General features: G+C 40.7%; 1 protein-coding gene across 2 annotated transcripts in view; it reads right to left on the reverse strand.

Moving 5' to 3' along the window:
- Positions 1 to 776: 776 nt before the first annotated feature.
- Positions 777 to 15,071, reverse strand: part of ATP13A3 (ATPase 13A3) — a 182,141-nt gene continuing 167,846 nt past the window's right edge. The window contains exons 31-33 of one of the 2 annotated variants that reach the window (XM_077290355.1): positions 14,943 to 15,023; positions 5,641 to 5,727; positions 777 to 5,249 (exon numbers count right to left, since the gene is read on the reverse strand). In XM_077290355.1, the coding sequence (XP_077146470.1) occupies positions 5,052 to 5,249; positions 5,641 to 5,727; positions 14,943 to 15,023 (366 nt within the window). In that variant the 3' untranslated portion in view covers positions 777 to 5,051. The remainder of the gene's footprint in view (positions 5,250 to 5,640; positions 5,728 to 14,942; positions 15,024 to 15,071) is intronic. The other variant, XM_077290356.1, reaches the window with a different exon arrangement.

A 15,071-nucleotide genomic window follows, 5' to 3' on the forward strand; every position in this document is an offset into this window, starting at 1 on the left:
GTTAACATCAGAATATATAACATTATTATTATCCCACCGCAGTGTTTCACTTTCAATAAATTATATTCATGATATATGTTTAGAATGCAGGACTTTTGTTTTTAATTGTATAAGTTACTTAGAATTGCTAAATAAATGTACTGTACATTGTCCTATACACATTTTTACAAGGCATCGCCTACGTACATATGCATGTATATTTTTACACGCATGCAGATTTTTTTTTTACCCCTTCACGATCTTGTGATTTTCCGTTCTTGTTTTTTTGGTCCCCTTTTTCCCAGAGCCGTAACTTTTTCACTTTTCCGTCAATATGGCCAAGTGAGGGCTTGTTTCTTTTTTTTTGTTTTAGAGATGAGTTGTAATTTTGAACAACACCATTGATTTTACCATATAATGTACTGGAAAACAGGAAAAAAAATTCCACATAAAAATTGGGGAAAAAAAGTGCAATTCCACACCTGTTTTTTACCATGTTCACCAAATGCTAAAACTGACCTGCTGTTATGATTCCCCAGGTCATTAAAAGTTTGCAGATAACAAACATGTATAGGTTCTTTTTTCTTAAATGGTTAAAAAAAAAAATTCCGATGTTTGTATATAAAAAATAAAAAAGCGCCATTTGTCTATTTTTCAGCTGAGGGCTTATTTTTTGCGTGCCGAGCTATTTTGGGGTAGATATGATGTTTTAATCGCCCGTTATTGCATTTTATTGCAATGTTGTGGTGACCAAGTAAACCCGAAGTTCTGGTGTTTTGATATTTTTTTCTTGTTACACCATTTACCAATTGGATTAATTTATTTTACGTTTTGATAGATTGGACATTTCTGAACTCTGCGATACCAAGTATGTATTTTTTTTTGTTATAGTTTTAATGGGGCAATAGGGGTGATTTTAACTTTTGTTTTTTTTTAATATATTTACTTTTTTATTTTTACGGTGTATAAAAGTCTCCTTGAAGCTGCGATCAGCCTGTGCATCAGCACTGCTATGTACAGCAAAAATCAGGCGCTCCTATGAACACCGGCCACAGGCCAGCGTTCACAAAAGGATTGTGAAAACAGACAACGGTGTTCAGCAGACCCCTGGCTGTCATTACAACCCATCGGCGCGCCACGATCACGTGTTGGGCAGGATCAAGCGTGGGTTAAATGTCCGTTAGTGATTGACAGTGACATTTAACTGGTTAACAGCTGTGGGTGGAACAGCGCTCCACTCGCATCTGTTAGAGGCACTTGATGACTAATTAAATCAGCTATCAATTGCGGGGAAAGATGCAGGCTCAGCGTGAGCCCACATCAAAGCAGGCACACAGTCAATGACGTGCATGTAAGTCATCGGTCGTGAAGGGGTTAATATAAGCAACAGGTCATGCAATATTAAGAAAAACAAGCTGTTCTACCCTAAATTAGATCCCTTCAGACTGCCAAGCATGGCAGGTGGTGAGAGAGGTAGCATAACGAAAAATAAGACAATGCAAATCACACACACACAAACAAAAAAAAAAAAATAGAATTTTGTTTCAAAATGTCAAGAATATGTCTTTAAAGTCGTACCCTTTAGGTTATGTGCACACGTTGCAGATTCCACTGCGTATTTTCCCCCGCGGATTTTGTGCAGTTTTAGTGCGGATTTCGCCTGCGTTTTTTTACACCTGTGGATTCCAATTATGGAATAGGTGTAAAACGCTGCAGAATCCGCACAAAGAATTGAAAATAATCCGCTGCATTTCTGCGCGGAATTATCCGCAGCATGTGCACTGCGGATTTGGTTTTCCATAGGTTTACATGGTACTGTACACCGCATGGAAAACTGCTGCAAATCCGCAGGGCCAAATCCGCTACGTGTGTACATACCCTTAGACTCTAGGTCAGTCTTGGACTTGAGCTCAACATTTGTGTTTCACTGACAGTGTATGGACCACAAGGCCCAGACTGACCGAGGGTCTTCTGACTCGCACTAAAAGCCAAATATGCATATTAGGCTGTAAATGCAGGTCACTAGGTAAGCACATACAATTCCTCTGGTTCACAGACCCTGTCTGTATTATCTGTTGTGTGCGGTGTTTAAACTTTCCAGTGTATTTCAACAAGACGTTGTTTCAGGCATTGTCATGTGTATCCAGCTTCTAAAAGAGAACATGGAAAAACCTATCACAAGCAGGAGGCAGGGGAAAAATCTGAAGATTTAACAAATATGAACACAGGTTCTAGAGCAGTGGTGCACAATCTTTTCTTACTGTACTTAATGTGAGTTGCTGAAATGGGTTTCATTACTCCCATAAAACTACATTGGAGAAAAAGTATCATGCATGTATGACCACCTCTCCACATCACCTACTCATTCCTGGAGTGCTACAAAGGGGACAGGACACCCACATTGTGCTAATATTGGGGGGTTCCAGAAAAGGACATGTAGTGAAACCGATACTTATCTATCCCTGCACTGCAATATACCAAACTTTTCTCTGGCAAGGAATATACATGACAGAAACCAACAGACACAGACAAGCAAGTCCATTACCAGAGGTTTTGGAGTTGCATAGAACAAGGGAACAATGATAGAGGGCAAGAAAAACTAAACAAAATGGCATCTACAGCAGGAGTCAGAAACCTGCAGGACTCCAGCAGTTGTGAAACTACATGTCTCAGATTTAAAAAGGGCTAAGTTTGTCAATTGGCACAACTTTTGGTTTCACAATGTCCAAGGATGGGTTTACATTATGAGATCTGTGTTGCTAAACGATCACCGATGGGTAGATATTTCCTAATCATTGGTTATTTAGTAGTCTGTTTAGGAAGGCAGACTGCAAAAAACTGTGCACATGGTTTAGACTTACCACTGCACTCCATTATGAAAGCCAGAGGAACTGGGTCACCAAACATGGAAAATGTATGGTCAATTTTCAGTCCTGGCATAGAAGGTATTTTTAAAAATGTTTCCCACTACAAACATATAGGCTGCTGTATCCTCTACTGCGGGCAGTGGTCGTGCATATGAACACAAACTGAGTCCACAAAAGTTAAGTATGCAGTTGAGAGAGTGCTCTCAGCTGCTTCTATATCTCACATTAAGTCAATTGGGTTATATCAGGAAGACCCCAAAAATTCCTTATCCTCAACTGAGTTGTGATGATGCTGTCAACAAGTGTTAAAACTACTACAGATTTAGCCCTGTTATATCTAGTAGTAATGTTACATTATATATATTTAAAAAACGTTAAAATGTAGGTAACCTAATACTCATCTCTATATCATGATGAATACTGTTGCTTAGATTAAAAATGGGCCAAGCCCATTGATTTAGGCATGACCGTATGACCATCCAATGTGTATAGAGGGGCCTCATAACACAACATTGAGTAATGATCTTAAAAGGGGAACTTTAGGGATTGTTGAATTTCAAAGCTCGGTTCTTTTGCTCTCAGGGAGGACAAGCTGTCACTAAAGATTTCTAGCAGTTGCTTACTCCACTCTCCCCACTGGAAACACTTGCACCCTTGACTGAGCGTGCATGTCTAAGGAGGGTTTGGGAGACACAGCATTTGTCTCAGTTATCCAAGGTACATATGGGTACCTTTAGGAACACACAGCAAGAAAATTTACCACATGCTGCTAAAGATTTATACGCATCCCATATAGAGACAGATAGATGCGATTTGGTTTATGCCCATCTTTAACTCTTTAGTGCCTGGAGAAGGAGCAGAGAGATCTTTTGAAGTACAGCAGGGGTGGGGACTCTTTGTCAATGACCATTTGGATATTCATACCATCGTTCAGTGGCCATACAAATCATGCGCTAACAGCCCTCAAAGTACGTCCTGATGCTGGCACTGGTGTCAGGACAATCATTCATTGCACATGCCTCTGTTCGGTAGTGAACGCTGTGTGTATGTGAGCACAAAGCAAGAAGAAATTAATGGGCTGATGGCCATCACAAGCACTGCGGTCTCTGGGAATCTGCCTGGGGCCGGATAAAAGGTCATCGTGGGCCATAAACGGCCTGCGGTCCTGAGTTCCCCACCCCTCTTGTACAGCATCAGAACTCAACACAGCAAAATTCACAGCTCTAAGGTCTGAAATGCATAGATTTATAGCTGGAAAAAAAAATAGAAATTTTAGTTTTCTTTTTACTGGTACATTTATAAAACATCTACTCGCTTTCATAGAATCTATTCCAAAGAATTCAGAAATGACTTCTAGTGCAAACACTTGATGGTTTCAGGGAGCAATAAATGGAAGAATTGTAAGCAGAGACCGCCATTACACAGACAATGTATCCTCTGAAAATATATCCAGTATCACTGCATGTAACAGAAGTCTAATTACTACAACAAGCAACTGATGAAAAGTTACAGGCGTCGGGTGTAAAAATAAAAATAACCTCAAGTAGATTCTTAAAAACGTGAATACGGGTGACAGACTATAGCGTAAAAACGGAAAATTAATCTTTGGTACTGAACATGAGTTGTTAATGCAAATGAATCAGGGTGGATGGGAGATTTAACTTAAAAAGGCACGAAGGTAAACATTATATGCAACTTTAAAAATGAGGGGGTAAAAAAGTCAATATTACAGCAGTGGGATGCTAGCAGCGCAGTAGGATAGCCTCAGACTGTGTAAGCGACCTCAATGCTTACGCCGGTAGAGTAATGCAGGGTCAAAAATGAAATCAATAAGAGAACATTGAAAGACTATGATATTATGTTACAGCAAAAAGTTTTATTTAGGCGCCATGGAAAAAAGTAAAAAAAATAAAAAAAAAATTTACAAATGAAATAAAATGGTCCCAAGGTCTGATGGCTGCTCCCTTCACCATCAACACACTGAGTGCTGCAGTGGTACATAAAAAAATTATTTCATTTCTGAAGTCTTTGCAAAACGTTATCCGTTCAGACATAATGTACAGACATGTGTATGAATGGAGGCATTATGAAAGCGGTCCAGGGCTCTGCGGTGAGCTGCTCCACAATACAATGCAGACATCCCATGCAGCGCGCACAAATTACCCATCCTAAAGACAATAGGACTAATAAACCCGATAGTAGCTGCTACGTAATTGTGACAACTTGGTAACTGCCATTCTCCAGAGAAGGTGGCTTTGCTTCTGTAGTAGTTCTTGGCTTAGGTGGCCAGTCTGGATCGACCAACAGCTCCTGTGCTAAGTGCATGTATTTGGCTTTAGGAGTCTTCTTTTTACAGAAACACAAGAAGGACAAGAATCGCGCTGCCCACAGATCATTTGCCTCCTATAAAAACAAAAAAACATCTGATCAACGCACTTTGAAATAGCAGACTCCCTAATCTGCAGACAGAATGTAAATGGACAACTATGATCACAAGTCTGTTCTGTATGTGGTAGAATAGCTCAAAACCAGAACCCGGAATAAAAGGTTTCGTTATGTGCATTTGTTAGTACAGACCTGAGGAGAGACTTTATTGCAAGCATTTACATGAAAAGCAATAGCTGCCCTTCCACCAATGCAATCCTTTCACCAAGTCACACACCATGCAGTAACACAGATGGAGTGAGGAGATGAGCAGGCACACAGATAACAAGCACATGACACCGCTAACACAACAGATAAGGGGGCCGCAGAGCGGAAGATGCCCGATACATATGAACAGTGAGGTTCCAACCTGTGGGGGGTGGGTGACCTTGTGGGACTCTCCCTGCTTGTCTCGGTTGAACACAAGTTTCCAGAGTATGATATCAAGGACGATAGTCTGCGAGAAATTGTGGGTGGGTGGGAAGAATTAAAAGCACCAGTTCATTAGAAACATGCAAATTAGATCAAATATTTTACAACAGGTCAACAACTCATTAGGACACAATCACAGTGCTCAATTAACAGGTACATGGGAAGAAATACTTGTATGGTAGAAATGCTTGTGATTTCACGCCTTCACTCTATTAGAACAGAGCAGATTGGTGACATATTGACACTTTTGCCAAGTGATTTTGGAATTTGAAAAATACTAAAATCTAAAATTGACAAGGACATAAAGTCCATTCTCACAGCTAAAGAATATAAATGAAATATAAAGCCACTTTGCAAATTGTTCGCATGATGTGTCCTATCAATTTAGTGCTATGCATCACAATGGACGGCTACAACAACCACCCACTTCTTGCCAAGGTGCAGCCACACTCGTTTGGCAGAGTCCAGATCAAAGCTAGCAAGAATTCGAGAAGGTACAAAGAGTATGGCAGCAGGGTCAGAGGACACATTTTATATTTTGCTACCTTGTGAGATGCACAGGTCTGAATAATGGCTGTATACACAAAATGCAGGGACACCTTTAATTCAGGACTATTTGCAAAGTTGATTAATTTTCATTTGAATTGTACGGGGATGATGAAAATATGTTGCAAAAGTTTACCAAACCTTTAAAAAACAATAAAATTATGGGGTTATTCAGCTTTCATTTTTTCTGTTTTAAACAGCAGCAAATGGTATAAAATAAAATCGCAAACAATGTCATTCTGCAGATTTTTCTTTCCAACAGCTCTGTATGTGCCCGCTAAGGACATTTAGTGGCCACAGTGTTTATGTTCCGTACTACTGGAATAACATGCTGCTCACTTGTAACCAAATACCAGAAGGACTGGCGGAAAGAAGAGGAGAGTATACCGTATATACTTGAGTATAAGCCGAGAGGGGCACTTTTAGCCCAAAAAAATATTGACTGAAAATCTCAGCTTATACTCAAGTCATTGTTCCAGGGGGTCGGCGGGGGAGCGGCAGCTGTCACATCATACTCACCTGCTGCCGGCGCGGTCTCCGCACGTCCCTGCTTCTCCGATGGTCTCAGGCACCTGCAGCTCTTCCTGTGTTCAGCGGTCACGTGATACCGCTCATTAAAGTAATGAATATGGACGCGACTCCACTCCCATAGGCGTGGCGCACATATTCATTACTTTAATGAGCGGTACCATGTGACCGCTGAACACAGAAACAAGCTGCCGGCGCGCCGGAGACCATCAGAGAAGCAGGGACATACAGAGAAACCGCACCAGGAGGGTGAGTATGACGGGGGAGGGTGAGCCATGCGATATTCACCTGTCCCTGTTCCACCGCCACGCTGTGTCTTCCACATCCTCTGGCTGTGACGTTCAGGTCAGAGCGTGCGATGACGTATTTAGTGTGCTCCCTCTGCCTGAACAGTCACTATAGAGACCCAGAAGACCGCGGCACGCGGTGGTGGAACGGGGACAGGTGAATATTGCAAGTGCCAATGTCCTGAGCCAGCAGCGACTCTGGCACCTGACCCCCATAGCGCACCGGTGTCCCCGCCAGGCCCCCGACACTTGGCGCCCAGCGATGAGAGGAGAGTATGTCTTTTTTTTTTTTATCGCAGCAGCAGCATCAGGGGCATATTATTCTATGGAGCATTTTATGGAGCCATCAACCTTTGTGTAGCATTATATGGGGCATAATATTCTATGGAGCATCTTATGGAGCCATCATTAACCTTTTATGCAGCATTATATGGGGCCATCATTAACCTTTTATGCAGCATTATATGGGGCATATATTAATATGGAGCATCATATGGGGCCCTTTATGAACTGTATGGAGCATTATATGGGGCTCCTGATTCAATATGGATATTCAAAAACACTTAACCTACTGATGTCTCAATTTTACTTTTATTGGTATCCATTTTTAGTTTTGAAATTTACCAGTAGCTGCTGCATTTCCCACCCTAGGTTTATACTAGAGTCAATAAGTTTTCCCAGTTTTTTGTGGCAAAATTAGAGGTCTCAGCTTATACTCGGGTCGGCTTATAATCGAGTATATACGGTAATTTTCGCTGTATTGAACACCATTGACAGCAGTATTTAATTAAACGGCATCTGTCAATAGGATCAAAGACCTCCAATGTCATCTATATGGACATGCAGGTGATAGGAAGCTGAAAAACGATACCTTTATATCTGCGATTCAGTGTCTTATTCCAGAGAAATCAACTTTTTCTTAATATGTAAGGTCTATGGGCCGGACATAGATCTCCCCAAGAATCTCCCTCCATAGCTTATTGTAAATGAAAGGGGGCACTGCAGTGAGATCAGGCTGTCAGTCATTACATGTCTCACACTGGTAACTCCACCTTTCATTGAAAATGAGCTCTGGAGGCAGATTCTCTGGGAGATCAGTGTTAGACATCGGATCGCATACAACATTTTAATGAAATTTATGACTGACAGGCCCATATAGATGGCTTGGGAGGGTTGTTCCCACTAACCGATTCCCTTTATTAAAAAAAAAAAAAAGTTGAGACATAAGAAAAGTTAGTACTTAAGAGTAAGTTAAGAACTTATTCCTGATATCACACCCAGTGAAACGGAGTAACAAGGGTGATAAAAGTATTTAAAGGGAAAACCCCTTGAGTTAGACAGTGAAATATGTTTGGCTGTTCACCATTCACTTGGCAAAAGAGAATTCAGTAATATCTGGTTAATTCATTCAGTTTCATTTAAAAATACAAAGTAAATTTCCCTTGACCTAGTCCATTAGATCGCTTAATAAAGGAGGATTCTGAATTATACGTGTATATACCGTATATACTCGAGTATAAGCCGAGATTTTCAGCCCAAATTTTTGGGCTGAAAGTGCCCCTCTCGGCTTATACTCGAGTCATGGTCGGCGGCGGGTGAGGGGGAGAGAGGCTGTCACATACTCACCTACTCCTGGCGTTCCTGACGTGGTCCCCGCATGTCCCATGGTCTTCGGGTGCCGCAGCTCTTCCTCTGTTCAGCGGTCACATGGTACCGCTCATTAAAGTAATGAATATGGACTCCACCCCCATAGGGGTGGAGCCGCATATTCATTCCTTGTAATGAGCGGTACTAGTGACCGCTGACAGAGTTAGAAGCTGCCGTGCCCGGAGACCATCTGTCCGGGAGAAGAAGCCAGGGACCGCGCCGGAGCAGGTAAGTATTTCATATTTACCTTCCCTTGTTCCACACGCCGGGCGCCGCTCTGTCTTCCCGTCCTCTTGCTGTGACTGTTGAGGTCAGAGGGCGCGATGACTTACTAGTGTGCGCGCCGCCCTCTGCCTGAACAGTCAGTGCGGAGAGACGGGACGCCGAGGAGCAGCGGGCAGCAAGAGAGGTGAGGATGTCACTTTTTTTTTTTTTTTTTTATTACAGCAGCATTAAATGTGGCACAGTTTTATTTGGAGCATCTATGGGGCAATAATGAATTGTATGGAGCGTCTATGGGGCAATAATGAATTGTATGGAGCATCTATGGGGCAATAATGAATTGTATGGAGCATCTATGGGGCAATAATGAATTGTATGGCGCATCTATGGGGCAATAATGAATTGTATGTAGCATCTATGGGGCAATAATGAATTGTATGGAGCATCTATGGGGCAATAATGAATTGTATGGAGCATCTATGGGGCAATAATGAATTGTATGGAGCATCTATGGGGCAATAATGAATTGTATGGAGCATCTATGGGGCAATAATGAATTGTATGGAGCATCTATGGGGCAATAATGAATTGTATGGCACATTATATGGAGCATCTATGGGGCAATAATGAATTGTATGGACATCTATGGGGCAATAATGAATTGTATGGAGCATCTATGGGGCAATAATGAATTGTATGGAACATCTATGGGGCAATAATGGATTGTATGGAGCATCTATGGGGCAATAATGAACTGTATGGAGCATCTATGGGGCAATAATGAATTGTATGGCGCATTTATATATCTATTTTTATTTTTGAAATTTACCGGTAGCTGCTGCATTTCCTACCCTAGGCTTATACTCGAAACCTATAAGTTTTCCCAGTTTTTTGTGGCAAAATTAGGGGGGTCGGCGTATACTCGGGTTGGCTTATACTCGAGTATATACGGTATATAGCAATTTTGATTTGTGCTCACTTTTGTTTTTTGTTTTTAATGTCAATGAAGCAAAACAGAGTGACATGGGAACTTGCATTTGAGGGACCAGAGTGAACAAAGGCCTTGGTATATTACACAACTTTAGTAGTGGCATTTTTATTCCAATCATAAAACATTGCACTGAGGTTTACATTCTGCAAGTTAATGTTACCCATATCCAATGTTATGTTCTCCAAGGGGCTGACGAGTTACAGATTTCACACATGGGGGAATAAAAGGATTCCATGATAAACCATCAACACATGGGAAATGGAGGAAGAGAGGTTGCTACATATTATATTGTAGAGAATTCGTAGCTGGCACCCTTTAGAACAGAGGCCTGCAAACTGGGAAGCTGACTGCCGTGAAACAAACTCCCAGCATGCCATGACAACTGCAGGCTGTATGTGTCTGTTGGGAGTTGCAGGTTCACAACAGCCGAGTGCCAAAGCTTGCTGACCACGGCTTTAGAAGCTTTTGGCATATAGTACATGTTATTTGGGTATAGATGCGATTCTCTCCTGATAAAGTGAGCATTATGATTAGATCTCTTTTTGGGAAAGGGACATAACCAGACATTTCACGATATGTAACAAAATACTGTAAAACACTAGAGTTGAGCCAAAAGATCTGCAGGACCTTGTTTCAGTGGCTAGGTCAGTAGCCCGTGAGCACCAGACGAGAGCCCCGTGAGCCTCCTCCTATCTGCCGGCATCTCTGGTGTCTCTTCGGACATCGTTTTGACACTATGCCGAACTTTGCTCCAAGCCTATTAATCAGAATATGTGTTGGGCCCTGAAAATCTTTTTGCTCGACTGACACTTCTACTGTTAACAGTTTTTTCTCTATGGCCAGCAGCAATCAAACATTACTGAACAGAAAACACCAGAGTCTCCAAGTAAGGGTAAAATAAGCCATAAATAAGTAACCAGCCCAGCACAAACGGGTACCCGAAGTCTGACCGTATGACAAGATGTGGGCAGACTGTAGTTTTCACATGCTGATTAGGAATACATGGATGCACAGAACACTTCTGACAATATATGACTGCGCTGAAGTATATGAAGGCGATGGGTGTCGCTGAGCAAACACACAACCAAAACAATTGAGCAATATGCAGCATGCCGGAAATGCAGCAATGTAGAATTTGGTGCTATATAAGCATTAGGCAATCGGAAAGCACTTTTGAGCTTAGCAATAAATATGTATAACAATCATACTTTTCTTCATTTTTGCCAATACGGGTAATAATTTAATATGAGAACTATCACAATATATCAAATAAGTGAAAAGTTTATTGAATTCAATTTGCACATATTTTTATAAGATAAAAAAAAGTTTTACAAACAGAATTTCTTCCACTTCTCTCTACATTAGTCATGCTCCAGTTACGTGTAATATCTGCCTTCTGCAGCTGCCCTACTTCCCAATCTTTGGGAGAACACTTCCTGTTTTGTGGTCTTCTGGTTCAGCGTCCGAACATTGGGTGGAATCAAACCGCCATCGGTACATCGGTCACTGTGACAACACGGAACTTCACACCTCCTAAGGCAATTCCCATTTAGGTTTGACCTCTTCACCTCAAAACTACATCGAAGAGGAGACCTTGGAACATCATGTTTGGCCGTGTCCACACTTACGTTCTGACATTCCTCTTGTCCCATTCCAGGAACAGACAAATGGATGCAATATCAAAAACAGATCTGTTGCATCACAGATGCCAACAGAAAAGGAGACAAACGGATTATTATGGGGTGCGTCAAAAAAACTGACCAGCACCGCAAGTGTGAACAGGAGCAAGCTGTGACTATACGATACACAAACCAAAGGATAAAGCAGCACTCCTTATACGCTAAAAAGTATGCAGACATTGAATATATGAAATTTAGACTGCATTACTGCTATAAAATGAAGGTGCTTTTTAGAAGTAAACTATTTATCAGCACCACCGTGTGTGGTTCCACCATTACTCCAAAGCAACATGGCCGCTGCCTTGGGGTCATCCTTGATTCCGAGCTTTCATTCACCCCCCACATCCAATCACTGGCTCGCTCTTCTTATCTGCATCTCAAAAACATTTCTAGAATTCGCCCTTTTCATACTTTCGACTCTGCAAAAACTCTTACTGTTTCACTTATTCATTCTCGTCTGGACTATTGTAACTGTCTACTAATTGGCCTCCCTCTTACCAAACTCTCCCCCCTCCAATCTGTCCTGAATGCTGCTGCCAGGATCATATTCCTCACCAACCGTTACACCGATGCCTCTACCTTGTGCCAGTCATTACACTGGCTACCCATCCACTCCAGAATCCAGTACAAAACTACTACCCTCATCCACAAAGCACTCCATGGCTCAGCACCACCCTACATCTCCTCTCTGGTCTCAGCCTACCACCCTACCTGTGCCCTCCGCTCCGCTAATGACCTCAGGTTAGCATCCTCAATAATCAGAACCTCCCACTCCCGTCTCCAAGACTTTACACGTGCTGCGCCGATTCTTTGGAATGCACTACCTAGGTTAATACGATGAATCCCCAATCCCCACAGTTTTAAGCGTGCCCTAAAAACTCATTTGTTCAGACTGGCCTACCGCCTCAATGCATTAACCCAACTATCCCTGTGTGGCCCATTAAAAAAAAACAAACAAAAAAAACAATAAAACAATCAGGTTCCTCGCATCATGTTCTCATACACTTTATGCAGTTAATAGCCCTCTGTGTCTGTACTGCTACATACTTAGGCTGTTAACTGGTTCATGCAGCTTTACATGAACACCCGAGCCTTACACTATGGCTGGTCCAAATAACTGAAGCAATTGTTACCATCCACCTCTCGTGTCTCCCCTTTTCCTCATAGTTTGTAAGCTTGCGAGCAGGGCCCTCATTCCTCCTGGTATCTATTTTGAACTGTGATTTCTGTTATGCTGTAATGTCTATTGTCTGTACAAGTCCCCTCTATAAGTTGTAAAGCACTGCGGAATATGTTGGCGCTATATAAATAAAATTATTATTATTATCATCAATACAATGTAAATTTCATATATTTAATGTTTGCATATAGTAATCAATAGGGTCCCACTGCTTCCGTTTGTGTCAGTTACGCAATGGATCAGTTTTTGACAGGGTTATTCCCATCTCCAAGATGTTTTCCCAATAAGTAGTAGGTGTAATAACAACATTAGCAAATACCTCCAATTAGAAATGTAGTAATGTTTTTCTGATTCACTATGTGACTTTCCTCATGTACAGGCATTGTAGGACCTTCGGTATCTATGTTTACAGCCACTTACAACTAGCTAACCGTCACTATATCAGTGGTCGTAACCATGGATACCTAAGGTCCTGCAAATGAGAAAGAGACCTAGTGAACCAGAAAAACTATACTACATTTCTAATTGGAGGTATTTGCTAATATTATTATTACACCTACTACATATTGGGATAGGATCTCGGAGATGGGAATACCCCTTTCAGTTTCTGTTCCTAAAAACAAAATAGAAAAGAAGTGTCCTAACAGGTGTCAATGGTAGCATCAGTAAATTTAAGTGATTGAGACTAGCAAGAATAATGTGTAAAAACGAAAAAGGAGACAAAACGTCTAAATACCAGCTTTTGATATAATTTATATATACACACACATTTCTTTTGTTTGTTTGGCTGTACATGATCAGACAAAAAAAAAACATTGCAAAAAGACACACACTGGAGTACTTTCAACGAATTAGGTCAAAACACTTCATTTGGTCTCTCCACCTCCAAATCTATAAAAAATGTCACTATTTAACCCCTTCAGTGAATAATGTGTAAAAAACAAAATGTGGCAACAAACTATTCTTTTTCATCATACCGCCGAAGAAGTGTGATAAAAGGCAATTAAAAAGATGAATGTAAATAAAATTGGTATCTTGTCCATCATCTTATCCAGCAAAAAAACAAGTCCCCATACAGCTTCATTAGAAGAAAAATAAATAAAATAAAAAAACACCTTTAAGCTCTCAGAATATAGCAGTGTAAAAAAAAAAAATTTTCTTAAAAGTTGAAAAAGTCAAATGGCGCTCCTTCCCTTCCGAGTCTTGCACCCAAACAGTAGTTTTCCCCCCACATATGGGGTATTTGTGTATTCAAATTGCACATCAAATTATATGGTTTATTTTCTTCTATTATCTTTATGAAAATAAAAACTTAGTGGCAAAAACAACATTTGTGTGGAAAAAAAGTAAAATGTAATTTTTTTCCTTACACGTTGCTTAAATTCCCGAGAAGTACCAAAAGGGTTAATAAACTTCTTGAATGTGTTTCTGAGGACTATGAAGGGCGCAGTTTTTAGAATGGTGTCACTTTTGGGTATTTTCTGTCATACAGGCCACCCAGTCATTTCAAATGTGATGTGGCTAGAAAAATTGCAAATAAAAATGTTTCAAACATGATGATGTAATGTAGACATGTGGTAAGTGTTATTTATGTTATGTGATATAACTATTTGGTTTAAAAGCATAAAGTTGGAAAATTGCGAAAAATTCACAGTTTGTCAAATGTTCTTATTTATGAAAATATCGTCCAAAATTAATTACAACTATCATTAAGTACAAATTGTCAAAAAAAAACCCACTATCTCAGAATCACTGGGATATGTTGAAGCGTTCCTGAGTTTTGACCTCATGAAGTGACACTGGTCAGAATTGCAAATTTTGGCCTGGTCAGGAAGGTGATGACAGACTTGAGGCTGAAGTGGTAACGTTTTATCAACAAAAAGGTAAAAAAAGGAATGTTTTTAATATACTAAATTCTTCACGTTACAGCTTTGTACTTTTTAGCAGTGAATGGAGACATTCCTATTTACATCAAGAGGCTAGCAAAAGTGCAGGACGTGGCCAGTATGTCAGCCTATTGTGCACTTGTGAGACCAGCATGGCAGCGCTATAGGTTTTCAGACTGAGTAATGCAAGTTACCTCACACCGACTGAAGAGACTAACTTTTTAGTATCAGTATACCACAAAAATCTACTGCCCAAAGTATTTCTTGGACTTACCTCAACAAGAATGGAGACAATGGCATTACCAATAATAATGAAAAGCATTACAATCCGCCATTGAAATGGAACACAGACCAACTACAAGAATAAAATAGAAGTGTTAGAATCTACATGAACAAGGTAATT

The sequence above is a fragment of the Ranitomeya variabilis genome, chromosome 2 (assembly GCF_051348905.1).
Source record: "Ranitomeya variabilis isolate aRanVar5 chromosome 2, aRanVar5.hap1, whole genome shotgun sequence".
Classification (NCBI taxonomy): domain Eukaryota; kingdom Metazoa; phylum Chordata; class Amphibia; order Anura; family Dendrobatidae; genus Ranitomeya; species Ranitomeya variabilis.